This window comes from Solea senegalensis, linkage group LG7 (assembly GCF_019176455.1).
Source record: "Solea senegalensis isolate Sse05_10M linkage group LG7, IFAPA_SoseM_1, whole genome shotgun sequence".
Taxonomy (NCBI): Eukaryota; Metazoa; Chordata; class Actinopteri; order Pleuronectiformes; family Soleidae; genus Solea; species Solea senegalensis.
The window spans coordinates 18,447,309-18,465,590 of NC_058027.1; the positions used below are offsets into that span (position 1 = coordinate 18,447,309).

An 18,282-nucleotide genomic window follows, 5' to 3' on the forward strand; every position below is an offset into this window, starting at 1 on the left:
AGACAGACACAGGACACACCTGTTAGAAGCATCGGATCACCGTTTGTCTTGTGATTCTCGTCACAGGATGCTGATGGGGTGTTAATTAGCTAAATCAAATAACTATTTTCAGATTGTGTATGCATGTGTGTGTAGAGTAGATGCATATTACAAGGACATCAGCAAACCTTTATGACAAATTGATAAAAAGTATTTTGCAGAACGCATATTCACATCGAAGGATTTGAGAACTCAGTTCGAAGGCAACAAAACACCTCTCATTTAATATCTAATTATAAATAGACATTTCTACTTTCCAATACTCAAGTACCAGGGAATATATCATGTTGAAGTGAAACCATAACGAGTGCATTCAGGTGCACCCACATGCACACACCACACCGTTCAGATGGAATGATTTATTCATAATCATGATAGCATAATAAAACAATTAACATTGAAAGCACTGACAGTTGAACCCAAGGCCTCTCACACACAGCATGCACCACCCTGACCCCAGCATTCACAGAGACACTGAACAGTCCTGTCACCAGGAGACTCCTGGCTCCTGAAAGTCCACTTTTTTTCTTTTTTTAGTCTCTGCCGCAGTCAGTTTTTTCCTGGTTCTTTTTTTTTGTGTTAATCCTTTAAATATATTTCGATATAAAAAAAACAAGCCCACATATGATGAATCGACCATGTTTGTGAACTGCCTTCCCCTCCCCGTCCACTGCTCCTCTGGGCCGTCTTGGTTGGAGAACAAACACAATGCTCTCTCTCTTCCTGGTCCCTCTCTCTCTTTTTTTTGGGGACATTTGGAAAAAGAAAATACAAACAGTCTGATGGGGACATGTCGGAGGTAGGGGAGACGGTACTAAAAATTAATTGATAACCTCCCCACAAAAAAAAGAAAGCATTAAAAAAAGATGTTCTTAAAAAAAGGAATTAAAAAGCAAACCACAACAGTCCGATTGAAAGAAGTGCTGAAGGGACATCTGGAGGTCTGTAGACTGGAGGCACTTTGGCACAGAGCGAAGGCCCCACACCTGACACCACGCCGAGGGAAGGGAGAGATGAAACGAGGGATGGAATGACAGAGTTGGGCTGAAACACATGCACGGTCACGCGGTGACACAGAAAACTAGGAATGAAGGAGGTGTGAGGGGAAAGAAGAAAGAGCACCTGACGAACATGGAGGAAAAGGCCAGCCTCCCGTCCAGTTAATGCCATGTTCAGGAGAGGAGGAGGAGGAGGGAAGGAAAACATAAGAAAGAATCTTTCAGGTAGAGGAAGATGAGAAACTTGGACCAAGAGAAGAAGAGACAGAGAGAGAGTGTGCGTGTGTGTGTGTGCGCGCGAATGAGCGAGAGCAGCAGAAGGAATAGAGGGAAGGAAGATCAGTGGCCCATCAAGAGAAGAGGAAACTGTCTGGCAAAAGCTATACAACACAAACAGGAAAACAGTCCTTGTGAGGAAGCAGACAAGGCTAGTGGACATCTGTAGTTGGAGAAGGGGAGCACAGCATGGCTCTCCCACAGCTCAACAGGCTTGGCAGGCAGGAGGAAGGTGCCATGGTCCCTCTTCTCCTCCTCCTCCTCCTCCTCCTTTACAGCCGTGTACGGCTGCATCTTGCCTGACCCTCCTCTCCTCCTATGCCCCCCCGCTCCCTTCCCACGCCTCCTCTTCACAGGTACAGCTCCTTGGCTCTGATATGCTGCAGCTTCTCCCTCAGCATGCGGAAGGAGGGCCGCACCACGGCGTCCAGGGTCCAGCACTGCTTCATCAGGTCGTACACCACGGGCGGGCAGCCGTCTGGGGCGTCCATCTTGTAGCCCTTCTCTACCCGAGGCACGACTTCTTTCAGCGGCTGAGACACAGAAACAGAGCAGAATTCACACAACGGTTTCTCTGTGGGAATGTTTCATGCTGATGCATCCGACTGACTCGAGCGCACACGACATCTCTTTTAGTTAAAAGGTTATTATTCACAATGTAAGGAGTGGTGAAGCATGTAGAAATAATTCCGTAATTCATGTTCTCCCGTATTTAAAAGGCCACGGATCTAATTATATTGAAGTCAACTCTGACATACAACACTTCAATTCATTCATCTTGTACAAAAATGAAAAACAAATAAATAAAAAATGGTCCCCAGCAATAAAGTCTGCCATCTGCTGGTACATCTCCAACCTCAGGGATCCACAGAGACCTGGTTGTAAAAGGTACTCACAATTCTAGGGTAAGGCACGCGCCCAAAGGAGTAGATTTCCCAAAGTAGGATCCCGTAACTCCAGACGTCCGACTTGGTGGAAAACCGCTGTTGGACAAAATAAAAGGAGACATTTCAGAATTCACACACTGATCAGCAGGTGTCGAGAGAGCAGCTGGCTTCACTGTGCTTCCTCTGCCCATTAAAACTAGGACACTTTTAGTCCGTTTCACGAGACTAACTCACGAGTCCAGGTGACAAAAATCAGGTCCTCTTGAACGCGCTGCCAAGTTTGGGAGTTTTGATAGAGCTGCTTTCATTTGCCAAGATTTTACGTACTGAAGAAATTTCCTCTTAGGCACAGTCAAAAATGAAATCATTTGTTATTTATAAGAGTTCAAGATTCAATTTATATGACACATTAATGAGCAATGATCAGCACACTGGCTCCTACATCTTATAGTTATACTTTTAGGCTACATACATATATAACCTGGTTTGTTTCTTTGGCTTTTTAATGTGAAATGAAGGATATTCAAGTGTGTTGGAAACAATGAAAATGCTTATTACTATGGTCAAATTTTGCCGCAACATAATTAGGCTTAAAATGAAAGAAAGCATTACTGACATTGTGACCTTTTAAATAGAAGTTGGTTAATATTATGTATTTTATACTATTATATATACTTTTTCATTTATAATAGGGTTATCACAAATGTATTCAGTATAATAAATACGATCAATGCAACAGCTTTTACAACCAGGTAAAGTCATTACAGAGACAATATCACGATGTAGATATAACATCGATTTATTGCCATAAATTAATCGAAACGCATGTGGCACATTACTCCTACATTTATTTCTGTCACGTCGCTGTAGGTCATTAAATATGACCAAAAAGTATCAACACTGAATTCCCTGCTGATTTACGTCATCAAACTCAGCTTTTGTCTTACATCTTAGAAATTTGGGGTTTTATTTAACATAAATGATCATATTTAATGACACTAATCTGATAACAAGTAGTAAAAAAAACAAACAGTTGTGACTTTTTAAGGTAAGTAAAGACAAGAAAAGGGAAAAACACTAAAGCCCGGGTCTGCTACCCACTCATCCATTAACTCACCTTCTCTCTTAATGCTTCCGGTGAGGTCCACTTGACGGGCAGCTTGGCAGTGTCCTGTATGGATGAAGCCTCCTTGGTGAGGCCGAAGTCGCTGACTTTGGCGATGTTGTCGTCGGACACTAGCACGTTTCGAGCCGCCAGGTCTCTGTGGACAAAGTTGTTGGCCTCCAGGTACTCCATGGCTTCACACACGTCACTGCCGGCAGAAACGACGAGTGAGGACAGAAAGACTGAGAAACCTGGACTGTCAGAGTCTGCCCACGGGTAAAATGGCTCAAACTTTTTACAAAAAAACTTAATACTTTCCTTATTTGCTTGTTTTATGTTTATCCAGATACAATCTATCAATCATTTCTGGGGTTATGAGGATCATAGTGGAAATTAGTAATACATTCTTCTCAGTGAATGCATGAATTTCAGCCTGCACAGAAATAGCTGCACTCATTTAAACTTACGCAGGGTTACATCATGGGCTACATAACCGTTAAACACTCTCAGGCACTTGACTTGCAGATAAAGCAGCTATTTATTGAGGCAAACAACACTCCACGGTGGTTACTTGTGTAAATAAATGGTTCTTTTATGTTTCCAGTGTACAAATTCATTAAGAACGCCTTCAGCTAAAGAGCAGCCGTTTCGCTGCAGACCCAGAGCTGTGCTGATCAAACATCTGGTTCTTGTACAGTGAACAGAGATACAGGGAACTCACAGGGAGAACTTGAGTAAGCAGTCTCCGCCGAGCACGGTCCGTCCTCGAGAGCGCAGGTAGTCCACTAGGCTGCCCTGTGACACAGATCAAAACATCGATGCAATCGATCTTTCAATAAGTTCATCAAATAGACTTTATTGTACCAACTGGGGACATTTTTCTTGGACCAAAGAGCTGCAGAATAATCTTGTACATGTAGAATTGTGTGGTTTTGTCATTTAAATTCAACGTTTTTAACTACAAAACAAATGAAACTAAACATGGCTCGCGAGAAAACAGTGACTGACCTTGGCCATGTACTCTGTGACGATGTAGAGACTGCCCCTCTCCTCAACAATGACCCCTAACAACTGCACCAGGTTGTTGTGCCTCAGTTGCCTGCACGCACACAGAGACACAGAGCGGCGGGGAAATAAAGGATTAAGATACAAGATGTCATAAAGAAAGCTGATGCTATACACCGTGGTGTTACACACACACACACACACACACACGAACTTTGAAATGAGCGTGAAGGACAGAGACAGAGCTGGATCTTACGTCATGACGGAGGCCTCAGCGATGAAAGCCTGCGCAGTGGCATCGTTTTTGATGCACTTGACTGCCACCTTGGTCCCTCTGTAGTCTCCAACCATCACATCTGCACAGGACACAGCCGGGGTTAAGTTTCAGTGCAGCATTCCATATACAGCCTTGGTCTCGGGGGAGGTTATTATGTCTCTGATGTGTGAAATCAAATGATATTGTTGATCAATGAAAACTGAATTCCTCACCTCCAAATTCCCCTTTGCCAATGGTCTGGATCAATTTCAGCTCCTTTCTGTTCAAGGCCCAGCCGCCTGCCAAGAGAGAGCAGAGATAATTAGTGTGGTTGACTGTTGCTCCATAACTCTTAACATACTTTAGTACCAATTATAGGGAATAGCACGTATATAAGGAGGCAAAAGTAACCGACATAGCACCAGGAATATTTAAAAAGGCATCCAGTGTATTCAAACATTTAGCAGTGAGTGAGTTTCACGCTGATGGCAGCTTTCTTTAAGTTGGAGCTGAATTTGAACGACGACGGATGACTCATTGGGGAGAATGACGATGGGCGTAGTGGAGGACTTTGTTTGACCTTGAGCTGGTGAAGCCCAGCAGGTGTCCCGAGAAAAAGAAAGATTAGTTACCCGCCGCTCATTTATACGATTAGGACTGAAAATGATGATAGCGCATCGTTGGGGGATGCAGTATACAATCTGTTCTCTGTGTTTGTAGACACTTATACACTATAATCCTTTTCATGTCTTTGAGGTCAGCGTGACTGTTTCTACACAGAAACACAAACATGTCCCCTGTGTGTGTGTGTGTCTCCCCGTAGAGCAGTGTAATGATCTCAGTGTGCTCTTACTCCTGGAGAACTCGTCCTGTGCTGCCACTGTTCCCTCCATCAGTTTGGGTTTGATCAGCCTGGTGCAAAGGCCGTCAGGGTCTTTGGTGTAATGCTGCAGACAAACGGGAGACAAGAGTCAATGAAGACATTTCACTGCAGACAGAGGACAGTTCCACAAATGAATCCCTGAAATTATAAACCTAAATTCTACGGCTTCTAATCCTAATGAATTGTGATAGGAGAGTCTGCGCACAAGCTTTTTGATGTATAAACAAAACTATGGCTTATGTTTCCAGCAGCTGACAACAGACAAAACACGAGGGTGGGGATAAAAGGAAGCGTCCGACTGTACTGAAAGCTGATGATGATGAGAGGGGGGTCCCTCTATTTAATATGTAGTGTTTTCTTCCATCAAAGAGATAAAGCACGACAGGTTTGGCAACAAGAGAATCCTACTTCATTTCCATAATAAAGCTGGATTAAGCAGGAGGAGGAGTAAGACCGTATTTCACTGTCCACTACTGAAAACCAACTGGGTATATTTTTCATTTTAAATAAAGAAAACATGTTCCTGCAGTAAATGCTGTATTCAGTCTGTGAACACTGATCATACGGTAAAACCGACCTTGAACAGTCACTGAAATACAGAGCAGTGCAAACCAAAAATCTATAGTGACACGTTCACACATACGAGATCGGACAGATGGACAGTATTCATTTCATCCTTGACTTAAAGAACAAAACCTCTGGAGTAATTTCCCCTGCTGGGAGGTTTAAACCCACTGTGGGAACCAGCAGCAGAGAGAGAGTGTGTGGGTGTGGGAGAGGTCAGTGTATACCACTCCTCACCCATGATTCCAAACAAATCCTAATCAATATCTTTTCAGCACTATAAACACAGATTAATCATCAACAATAATATGGTACATGATTATTCTGGTGTTTTTTTTAAATACAAAATAGGATGTATTTAATGTGCTTTTAATTTTGAAAACTCAAAGACAAGTGAAATCAAGTGTGTGTTTTGGACAGTAGGTCACACAGGACACCAAACCTTTGTCCTGTCTCATGCTGTACAACTGCAGCACTGAGTGTAAGTAGTGTACTATTATAACCACCAGGGGGCAGCATGGTGCAGGAAAGGTCAGCTCCTTTTATATAATTCAGCACAGATTATGATAAATGAAGCAACACACCGTTGCTTCATTTATAACAAATAAAATAACAAATACACTGTTTTTGAAGCATGCTTCAGTGATGTAGCTCTATACATACGTTATTACTACACCTGCATTGTTTTTGTAGTACACATTATATTGGATATGTCCTAATCTTTTACTGCATTAAATTAGACAATGATGTTGAATAAATACAATATATTCCTGGTATAATTAACAGGAAGGTAGAATCTCTAAGTCAACACACAAAACAGGCATCACAGCTGAAAACATTACATCATTATTCGTAAATGCCACATGGAGCCATCTTTGTTTCCCTTCACTGCACACATGTCATGTAGAGGAAGTCAGCCTCAGTCTGTCCGCATATATTAATACACATTACTATACTGTATATTCATGCACAGTGCGTGTCGTGCTGTGCGTGTGTGTGTGCGTGTGTGTCTATATGAAGTCTGCTGCTGCAGGAGCAAGAACAGTGAGCAAGCAGGAAAAAACACAAGAATGTGAGGAATCTTCTCATAGACCATTATAGAGAGAGAGAGAGAGCGGGGGACACACGGGGGAATGCAGAGGAGAGGAGGAGAGAGAGAAGCTTAGAAAGAGGACAAATGAACACAACATGTCAGGTATCCATGAAGGAAGACAAAGAGAGAAGGAGAAGAAGGGTGGGAGGTGGAGAAAGGAAGTGGAGGCAGACCCATGCCTATGAGAGAGAGAGAGAGAGAGGAGAGAGAGAGGAAAGAGAGTAGGAGAGAGAGAGAGAGAGAGAGAGAGAGAGAGAGGAGAGAGAGAGAGAGAGAGAGAGAGAGAGACAGAGAGAGAGAGAGAGAGAGAGAGAGAGAGAGAGAGAGAGAGAGAGATTGTGGGTGGCTGAAGATAAGAATGCACCAGGGATGGGGATGGACTCAGTGCCAGTTGGCACATTCCTGCCGTCCACTTCCATCTCCCAACAAGGCACAGAGACGAGGTCCAGTTAAAAAGGGTGATAGCTGCCAATCCAGCTCCTCGCTCTATTTGAGACGACAACCTCCCCTCCAAACCCCCAAAACACCACCCCATCTCTCTCCTTCCCTCTGCTATCTTGTCTCCTGTCTTCTCCTCTCCTCACTGTGTGAACCAGCTTTCAGATAACAAGCAGGGAGCGGGAGAGGATCAGAGAGGTTGTTGAAAACTTTTTTTTTTGGGACACTGGATGATGCAGCACAAATATGCCTCAATACAATGACAGTGACTACTCAAGCATTTGTAAATAACAGCATTAAAGGCGACATAGACCGGAAGCTCCAATTAACGCTGCATTTGTGTGTATCTGCGTCATTACCCCGTTTATGAAACCCTAAAGTTTCAGAACAACAGTTCGGCCACAGTGTTGTATTGTTTTCCTGGGCTCTGTGAAGCGGATCGGCACTTCCTTAATTTGATGTCGTCGTCAGAAATCCTCACCACTCCTCCCACCACTGTAGCGCCTCCTGGTGCAGGCACTAGTCCGGGCACATCCGGTTGCGTACATTCAACCGCAGAAGAAGAAGAACTACTCTCGTTGTAGCTGCTGAGATGCAGAGCATCCACCGTGCCTGAGGGGGAGCTGTGTATCTGAGAGCGGGCCTATCTATTACGTCACTTCCAGGTACCTGGCCAATCACAGGACAGTAGGAAAGCTCTCGTTGGCTGGCCAATCACAACACAGTCCATGTTCTGGGGGTGTGGTTTTGGTCTGAAACAGCGCGGCTGATGAGAGCGTCAGTGAGGAGATATGATCGGCTCGTTTGTAGCGATTAGGAGGTTTTTAACCATGAAAACAAGTTAATATATGTAAGTAGACCTCCATAACTAACATATATGTGTGACACAAGCATTCTATGTCGCCTTTAAAGAGCTGAATAATACTAAACTGTAACATTGATGTTAATGGAAAAACAAGGACAATTAGCAACAACATTGGATATAAAAAAAAAAGTCTGTTAAGCTTATAAAGGGGTTGGAAGACTCTATGGTGCACCCCGCCTTAGCCTGTCAAAGGCACAGACACAAACTGTGACACGCTTCAGTAACCTGGTGATGGATGAATGAGTAAAGGTCATGAATGAATAAATGGACACAATAAACAAACTTGATGAGAATGGCATTGAAAACTGCACATTTTTGCTTTAGAGAAACGTCAACACAGCCCCAACAGTCACATAAATATTCAGTTTACTATAAAAATGAAAAAGAAAACCTTAACATTTGAGAAGCTACACCAGGGGGATCATCTGGTACTTCACAAGTAAAACGAAGCAGTAGTTGTCAGTTGCTTTTCTGGTGATTTAAGCTCTATATTGTTTGTTGTTGTTGTTTGTTTAAGGAGAGGTTGCTTCAGCTAACCGATTTCAACCATTTTTTACAGCTTCTCTCTGTGCTTCAGCTGAACATGGTGATTAACTGGCACTAGAAATCACAGCATTTATCAGTTCGGGCAGCCTCATTGAAAGCCAAAGTCATTACAGTAGTATATTGTAAAGATATAAACACGGGAGCTCAACTGTCCCTCACCTCTACCAGCTGCATGAGGTTCTCAAAGTACTCCTCCTCGTCGATGGTCAGCTTGCCATTGTGGTAGATGATCCGGTAGTGCTCCACCTTACCGTCGCAGCTCACGCACAAGGTGTAGTCGCCGGGGTAGTTGGTGCTCTCCCTTACCAAATACAAGCCCGTCTCTGGAGGATAGAGGAGCCGCTCGGCCTGCTCTCGAGTTATCTTCCCATGGAACCAGCTACGGAGATGGAAGGGACACAAGGACAGAAAGAAAACTGGTGAAGACATTTGAAAGACTTTTTTATGCATTGGCAGAAAGTGCATAGCAATGACATGGAAGCCTGACTTCAACCTCCTCATTTTTGTTTGTCGAGACGAACAGTTGCATTCCACTTGAAAATAAATCCAATTCCTAAAATAATTATAATACCTTGCTGGAGATGTGGTTACCCTGTAATGGTACAGGAGTGCCTAAAAAGACATGCATGGCCACATATGGCATTTCATGTAGTTGAAGAATACTGACAACCTAATTCCTTGAATGTCGGTGCTTAAGAAAATCCTACAGTGCAAAGTTATAGCACACACAGATTTCTCCTTATCCAAAGTACATGTGCTGCTGGAAGTGCAGCAGCAGCAGCACTTCCAGTCTGTTTTGCTGAAGTAGAGCAGGGACTTGGAGGAGTCACTGAGCGAGTACCTGAACCCAAACAACAGGAAACATCATACACACACACAAGAAGCCTGTGGGCAGAGTCGGAAACTGACACATAGCCACAGCAATAACAGGAAAATGCAAAACCTGCTCAAACAAGGGGGTGCCGGTGGGACAAAGACACCTACTGACTGGGGTCCAACCAATAGATGAGTTCACTATTTAAAACATTTTTGAAAAAAAAAGAAAAAGAGATCAACAGAGAACAAATAAAGCTCTTGCTTCCTGCCTCACACTCACCATATGGCCCGGTGGACCTATCCATATACTAATGGATGGGTTATAGCACCATCTACAATTCCATGGTGCACACAGATCTCTACTGTGTATCGTGGGAGACGTAAGTAGCAAGTGTTTTCATAAATGCCACATTATTGTTTCTTTCTGGTGTCTGAGAGTTTACCAGTGACCCCAAGCTTTAACACTCCATCTTAACAACCTCAGCCACAGAACTGTGCAGCAGCCCATAGGGTCTCTCTAGCCTTCTTGGCCGGTGCATGGGTGGCAATCAACAGCTATAATTGATTTAGCTCATTTTTGTCTGTGGCAGCCGCCGTCACGATGTCCTCTCCCGACGACTCCTCCCCCTCCTCACTGTGCTCGGCCTCCTCAGACAGCGAGGCCCTTGTGGCAGAGCAGCTTAATATGGATTGAGTTGATTAGATCAGTGCAGGCAGCTTCTGCGATGGACTGCAGCTCCTTAACTCCCACTAATCTGGGAGCAGGCGCCAAGCGTGGATACATATTCCCCTCGGTGGACACACTGGTTGTTCAGTCCATAGAAATCAACTTAAAGGTTTCATTAATTACATCACGCTGAAAATGGTCAAAAATGCTGTAAACAACTCGGTGAAGACGACAGCGACAGAGGAGGTAGGGCAGCAGGCTTGGTGCTATGATCTGGTGGAGATGGCAGCCACATGGGGGCAGCAGAGAGAGCCGCCTGCTGGCAATGAGGAAGGTGAGGTTTTTATCAGGCACCCCAACTATCACACAGTCAGAGTGAGCATGAGGACAGGAGACCACAACTTAGACCCTTATGTGACCCAGAAGAGAGGGAGAGGTCTTTTCTGAGACATCTGTTAATCATTCATTTGAAAACCAACACAACCCCTGTGGCTTAAACCTGAGGCCTCCAGAGATTTAGAGTGTGATTTCTTCTGTATTTTTACATTTTTAAGAAATACTTGACAATACAGTCATTCAATCTCAAAGTTAGAGGTTGGAAAAACACAAGCTCAACATGCAACATGCTTTACAGCAGTTGATTTATGTTGTTGTGTTAGTCCTGTCCATGGTATTTTCAGCGTGGCACAAACAAGTCTACCAAGCATGTGTTCACTACTGGTGCGTAATAAGGACGGGTTAAATGCAGAGGTCAAATTCACTATTGCTAATTGCTATGTGTGCAAAAAATGACTCATTTGAATTCTAAAGAGGGTCAATCACGTCCAAATGTTTCCTGTTGTCGATGTCGTGTCACAACACCGACGCCTTTGAGCTCCATAAACGATATTGAAAAGACTGATGCACTTGTGACTGTTGATACGAGCTACGGGCAAATTGCATTTGAGGTGCGCAGAATTCCTCAGTGAAGCCAGATAACCATTCAGAAGATGTCATATACCGTTAGATAAAAAGAGCAAGCAGATCATTTATGCATTACCCAATACTATCAATCATTAGCAGGAAAAACAGCAAAACTCCACGCCGTTCATCTAATAATAGTTGAAGCATATCATCTTTCTGTAGAACTGTAACCATCGTCTTCTTACAGTCTGTGAAGGTTCTCATTCATCCAGGTCAAAGTCATATTCAGTTTTTAGCTGCAGGCAACTCAACCAAGTCCAGATGTGGACAACTAACTACTGAAGATCTTCTTACTCCATATTTCCTGTTGTTGAAAACTTTCTACTAATCTGTAGAGTTTAAACACAGGAGCCGCCAGCACGCTCTCAGCTTTCCTGTCTCCTTTCATTTGCATATTAGCCTCTCATTACAATTTCCTCCTTTTGAAACAGAAGCAGTTTCAAAAAGCCTGATTCAAATGTAGCACACAGCTGGCCCTAGCCTCTGGCAGCCACACACCATCAAGACGAGGCACAGTAAAATAAAAAAAAAAAAGACCAAAGAGATGGAATTCCCCCTCTTCTGATGCTTCGTCCGACTTTTGGAATCAACACCGTGTTTCCTCTTGCTGCGGGGAGCAGAAGTGGATGGTGCTTGTTTACGAGCACAGCCACATAAACATATCTGTAGATATTAGTTTTAATGTCACATACTCTGATAGCACGTGTGCCTTGATGAAAATGAAGATGTTTGGTTACACAGATGTGCCGCGCACGCACATCCTGTGTGGCCAAGGCCTTATAGTGTAGTATATAGAATGTTCACATGGCCAGAATTATTTATCATCCTATGTATAAACACAATGACAATGAAAGACACACAGTGTCCGAGTGTCTCCTGTGATTCCTCTTGTACTTACGGCATAAGACTAAGTTTCCCTCCAGACTTGACTCCTTCCCTTTTCTGGACATAGTTAGCTGGGATAGTGCCCTCTCTGCCCACTGCGTTCCTCGCTCTGTACCAGTTGGGATCCTGCAAGAGTCAAAGACACAACCATAACACTGTAACACTGTAACACACTGTCATCTCTACATAAATCCCTTATTATTGAAAGGTGAGAACAATGCCTGCCCATCAGGTCTTTAGCAGATGTGAAGGGCTTGAGACACCGAGAGTACAAAAAGTGTACAATGAAAACTGCAAAACAACGAGTTCAGTCAGATACTTGTGGCAATATGCTGTTGCAAACACTGATGACTGCTGTATTGTCCAAAGCACCACTGGAGCCACAGAGTGCCTCGAGATACCGATGTGTGCTACAGAGCTGTTCATCACGTAGCTCTTGTTAGTTTGGTACCATGGTCACCGTTGATTGTTAGCAGCAGGATGCCAAGTACTCAACCTTAGGGGGTTGGATTTGAATCGTCTGTTAGGGCCCCACTTTTACTTTGAGCTGCTGCTAAAGCCTCACTGCCTTGAAAAGTTCAAATACAAAAGCCAAAACAAACCCATGTTCACCTGAATTTGCTGCATATTTAGTTAGTTAACCTAGAATAGATTACACATTAAAAACCCATCAGATGCGGTATTTTACCGTGAACTTTGCATCTCTACTGCACAGACGTTTGCTATTGGGTAAATGATCAGTAGCATATGAAACTGTATTAAAACTTCAGCAGTTTGGAGCGCTTGTTTATTATATTTCCAACTGTGCCCTCCACCACAGTCTTCCTTACCCTGGTGACTCCGATGATGGTCAGGAGATCGCCTTTACAGAAGGGCAGGTCCTGTTCGTTGGCAGTCTGGAAGTTGTATTTTGCTACACACTCTGTGCCAGTCGACCACGGTGTCTATATCACACAGAACAGAGAAGAGCCAACAATTAATAACAGCGATGCAACATGGCTGAGCAAGAAATGCTAGAAAAGCAACAGTTACAGCACCCAACAGTCTAGATTAGAGGTAGAACAAGCAGGACTGATGTTGGATATGGAAACAATTAAAAGATATTAGATTGTATTCCCCATTTTGACTCTTCTAAATACAAAACAATGGTCTAAATACATATATTTATGCATTCTGTACAACATTTTCATGAGATAAAAGATTTTAAAGAAAAACAACTTGATGAATTGATTAAAAAAAAGGTGCTCTCATAAAAAAGTGGAGCAAACTGTATATTCTCATAAATCTAAATTGTGTGAAATTAAGATTAAGATAATACAGTAGTATGGTTTATTATTCTCAGTGGTTTGGATGGGAAATGTCCCATACTGACCTGAACATGGATCTTATCAGCCAGAGGAACATTTAAAGAACTGTGTGTCTGTTAACCGCCACACATTAACCAAATACATTAACAGTGACTGCATCAGAAATTTGCCTAACTGGAAAAGTCCCCACTGGTGCTCTTGAAACTCTACACAGTTGCACTTTGTTTGTCATGACTCTGAATACAGTAAAAGTGGCAGCTACACGTAAATGGCGTGCAGTGAGGATGACGTTGTGAGACCAGCTCAGGCATGTCACCGAAACATGACCTGACACAAGCATAAAGTGACTTTATTCATGGCAACACTCACTTCAGCTGAATGTGTCCGATACTGTCTCAGTCAGTTCTGCGTAATGATTTTGGACCACTGCTAAAGTCTGAGATTACGTACAGAGAAACCTCTGCGGCTCCATTGTTATTACTTTCCACTCGTGGTCACATGAAGCAAAGAAAATCACGTCACTTACGAAAATTGGTTTTACTTGATAGAAGCAAAGCCTTTACAGCTCCAGAGGTTTACAGAGGTTTAAAAAAACAAAGTTTTTTTAAGTTATCTACAGTATACAACCATTTACACCGTGGCCCAGTTCATTTTGCATTTTAAGTGCATGTAGCTCTTTCTCGCCAAATGTGCATATACAGTATATTCCTTTAGCACAAAACCTTCCTGTCCATTTAGTGGTGTGCTCTTGTTTTGGTCAAAAGAGAACCTGAAGAAGATTACGCAAGGAGGTCTGTATAATATGTTTAATATGAATGGAACCAAGGGTGGAAATGCAAAGGTCCCAAATATAACATAATGTATAAATAATATATGTTGGGTGCCATAATGTTTGGTGGTCTGGTGATGGAAGCAAAGCAGCTGCCTTTAGCTTTTGAACTTTGGGTTGCGAGTTGGTAAGACCACCAACAGGTCACACAGTGCTGCTCCTCAAAATACTCTAGGTCAAGAGGGCCCATGGCTGTGCGACACCCGGACAGAAACCTGCTCTTTAACTTAGGAGAGACACTGCACTGCATTGCTTTTAGATTTGATTACCGAGTACGACATTTCAGTCATTTTAAAGCTTAGATTTACTGACGACAAAAACATGATGAAAACATCACAACCTATAGACTCAGGTAAAAAAAACACATTCTCTCACTCTATTTGATACAACATCTATTAAACTGCAACCGATTCAAAACACTCGCCTTAACTAGAGACGATTTTCTTTTCTTTCCTTTTTATCATCAACTGATTGTTGTGCAATGTTGGAAACCATCAGGGCTGATAGACGCATTAAGGCAGAGGGAGTGGGAGAGAAAGTAATCCCACTCTAAGGCATTAGTTAAATCACAGACAACAAGGAAGTGGGAAACATCCAAAACAGACGGCTGTGTTCACACTCAGTTATGTGCATTAACGACACAAAGCTGCAGAGAGGGAAGGATTTCAGCACTTTGCAGTTTCGCTTGCCTGTGTGCGTGTGCGTGTGTGTGTGTGTGTGCGCATCTCATAGGAACCAATACAACGTGTGTGGATAGATCAAAACAGGTCACATTTACATTATGATGGATTAAAAAGCAATTTTTTATTTTAATGGAAATACAGCATTATCATTCAAAAGCCACTTACAATATGTAATTTTTAAACATGGTCAATTGCTTTGCCAGCAGTTATCCATTTAAAATGAGGGCGTTCCACTTCATTAAGTCTTACATTTTTCCGAGTAAACTTTCCTTCATTAGATATTTGGCATGGTTTTACAGTTTTGATGTTTTTATAGAACAGCAGCTGTGAAAGTGACTTAAATGGGTGGAGTATCTATTAAAAAGTTTAAAAATAACAAAGCAATGATTGAGCACTGAAGATGTTTTCTTAAGTTTGAAATCAGAAAGTTGACAAAAACAAAAAAAGCAAAGCTGATGAGCAGGTTAGCAGTTCAGCAAAGACTGTGGAACTATTTGCTGGTTCTGTTTTATCAAGAGTTTTCTCTTATTAAACAAAAAGGGCTGGTGCAAGAAAATAGTGAACTCCAGGATTTGTCCAGTTTACAAAATAAGAGACAACCCAAGCAACTGATACATAAAGCTGTCATACCTTTGACAATAAATATACAGTAATATTACAACAACTTACATATAACAGATACAATGAAGGCCAATGGACCAATGACATTTTGCATGGCAAATGAGTACCAGAACAAAAGAATCGACCAGGCTGACATTCTTGTAACTGTATAACTTCCTTGCTCAGGCTGAACATTAGATACAGGTTGTGTACGATGTACAGCTGAAAGTGTGAATACAGGAGCAGTAAAGAGCAGTAAAAAAAATAATTTGTGCCACACTTACGTGGATCCCAGACATGGTGAAGGGAATTAGGGAGCAGGTGTCCTCAGGCAGGCAGCGGTCACTGTTCAGCTTGTAACATCAGAGCTGCAAAAGAAATTAAAAGGTATTAGGTATATATATATATTTATCCCCAGATTCTCATAAATGGAATTCAAGTAAATGTTCTGTAATATTATCTTTTATCTCTTATTACAGAATGTAATGAGAATGTGAACGTAGCAGTCCTAGAAACACAGTGGCCATTCACGGATATGTTTCTTTAAAGTGAATTCTATCTAGCGTTAACAAATCTGAGTATATATTCACAGCAACGCACAACTGAACAACCAAATCTTTCCTCCCACATGAATGACCTTTTAAAATCACCTTACAGTATTATTGAACCTCTACATGCTACATCGACATTTGATGTGTGTGTGTGTGGGTGTTTTAACTGGTATAAAAACTTGTAGAATTGTGTGCTTTAAAGTGAGAGAATGTTTTTTCCCGGCAGTTTTTTCTGAATCTGGATCTAATACAATAGACTCACTGTCCTTGGTCATTAGTTCAAATACATTTAACATGTCGGAACTGCACATATAATCTTCCTGGTTCGAAATTTCCCCCTAGAAAAACAAAACAAGGTGCTACTAAAAATAAGGTGACCTGCTAACGTTTCACAATGACGAATGTCTGGTATTCTGTAACTGTAAATGAGCAGAAGACACCTCTCTGTTGTAAGCCAAGTCTGTTGGGCCACTTGCTTCTGCAGCCAATTACTAGTCTTGAAAAAGTGACCTTGATCCAGTGACAAGGCGACAGAGGGAGAGTAAGAAACAGAAGAGGGAGAGAGGACATGGAGACACTGAGATGAGAGCGTGTACATATGGGTTTCACTTTCCATGTGCGGTTGGGTGTTATATGTGGGTGAAAGACTGTGGATGTACAGGGTGTTGGTGCGTGCCATAGAGGGTGTGTTACTATGATCTATTGTGTTCTTGTGTAGCCGGAGTTTAAAAACGTGTAAGGCTTTTTACACATCTCTCTTCAAAAGGCCTTTTGTTCGATTGCTTAAGAGCTAGAATAGGACTGAGAATTTTCCAATATACCTATAGTTGGATGTGCGAATGTCTACCTTAAATCATGAAAAATGACTGACTGCAATCATTTTCTTTTCTTTTAGGCACTTTGTGGTGAGCCATTAGTGAGGTCAAGTCTATTTTATTTATATAGCACAACATTACAAACACAGTTTGCCTCAAAGGGCTTTACAGTCTGTACAGCAGATGACACCCTTTATCCTTAGACCCTCATATAAGGTAAGGAAACCCCCCACAAAAACCCTAGTACTGGGGGAAAAAAAGGGGGAGAAACCTCTGAGCGAGCCACAGAGGAGGGATGTTCAGTAGGTTGTATGAAAATGTTGCTATATATATAATGATTTGCAATGACTTTTATATAGCTGCTTCTATGAGATAATACACTAAACATGTAAATACTGTAACTATTAAATACTACAAGACAAGTCCTTCATCATACTTAGGTGCTTCAAATACTCAAGGTGGTCGCAGTGCCACCACATACTGATAAATGTGCTAACAAAGATATTCTCATCATGCCAGATTCTGCTGAAAAAAAATGTATACCAACCATGTTCAGTTTAGTTCACAAAAAATAATCAATCTTTATTAGTCATTTTATTATGCATGGTTATGTGGCACACAAACAAAATGCTGTTTTTCTTTGTTACGGTCACCAACTGCTTGTTCAAGGTGGGACTTTGGGTCTTGCAGACTGTAGACTGTAGACTTAGGAGAAAGGCATCCTGCACCAGTATCCATAAAAAAAAACGTCTCACTTCTGACCAGCTCAAAGAACAGGAAGCTGAAATGGGCAGGAAGGTGAATAAGAAGGAGGAAGTAGCTGACGCATATTTTCCAGTGTGTTGTATGAGGATGGGAGGGGCTATAGTTGAGAGTCCAGTGTGAGCGTAGGAACTCTGTCTAGTCACTGGCTCCCTTTAAGTGAACTCCAGCCATACTTAATGGAGGTCAGGTCAAAATAAATCCATAAACAAAGGGCTAAACGTAACCTGAGAGTAATTCATCACTCAATTATCCAAACCTTTTTTTAACCTCCCCTTTGATTTCCCCTGTATGTCTATAGTGAAATCTATTAATAAGAGTCCATAGCTTTTACTGGGATTCAGCCTTTGTAATGGAAAGTAGCTGGCCATTTTGTGCAGTGAGCAAAAGAAAGCCAATTGTTTCCCACCAGCACTCTCAAAGTAACTTTGTGCACTGTGTAATTTTAG

The 18,282-nt window shown here is 42.2% G+C and overlaps 1 protein-coding gene across 1 annotated transcript in view; it reads right to left on the minus strand.

The window, feature by feature from the left end:
- Positions 1-383: 383 nt before the first annotated feature.
- csk (C-terminal Src kinase) overlaps positions 384-18,282 on the minus strand; it is a 39,070-nt gene continuing 21,171 nt past the window's right edge. The window contains exons 2-13 of the mRNA XM_044030493.1: positions 15,990-16,073; positions 13,117-13,230; positions 12,300-12,412; positions 9,115-9,334; positions 5,420-5,513; positions 4,800-4,865; positions 4,567-4,666; positions 4,314-4,404; positions 4,027-4,100; positions 3,318-3,513; positions 2,210-2,296; positions 384-1,846 (exon numbers count right to left, since the gene is read on the minus strand). Of these exons, the coding sequence (XP_043886428.1) occupies positions 1,664-1,846; positions 2,210-2,296; positions 3,318-3,513; positions 4,027-4,100; positions 4,314-4,404; positions 4,567-4,666; positions 4,800-4,865; positions 5,420-5,513; positions 9,115-9,334; positions 12,300-12,412; positions 13,117-13,230; positions 15,990-16,004 (1,353 nt within the window). The 5' untranslated portion in view covers positions 16,005-16,073 and the 3' untranslated portion in view covers positions 384-1,663. The remainder of the gene's footprint in view (positions 1,847-2,209; positions 2,297-3,317; positions 3,514-4,026; positions 4,101-4,313; positions 4,405-4,566; positions 4,667-4,799; positions 4,866-5,419; positions 5,514-9,114; positions 9,335-12,299; positions 12,413-13,116; positions 13,231-15,989; positions 16,074-18,282) is intronic.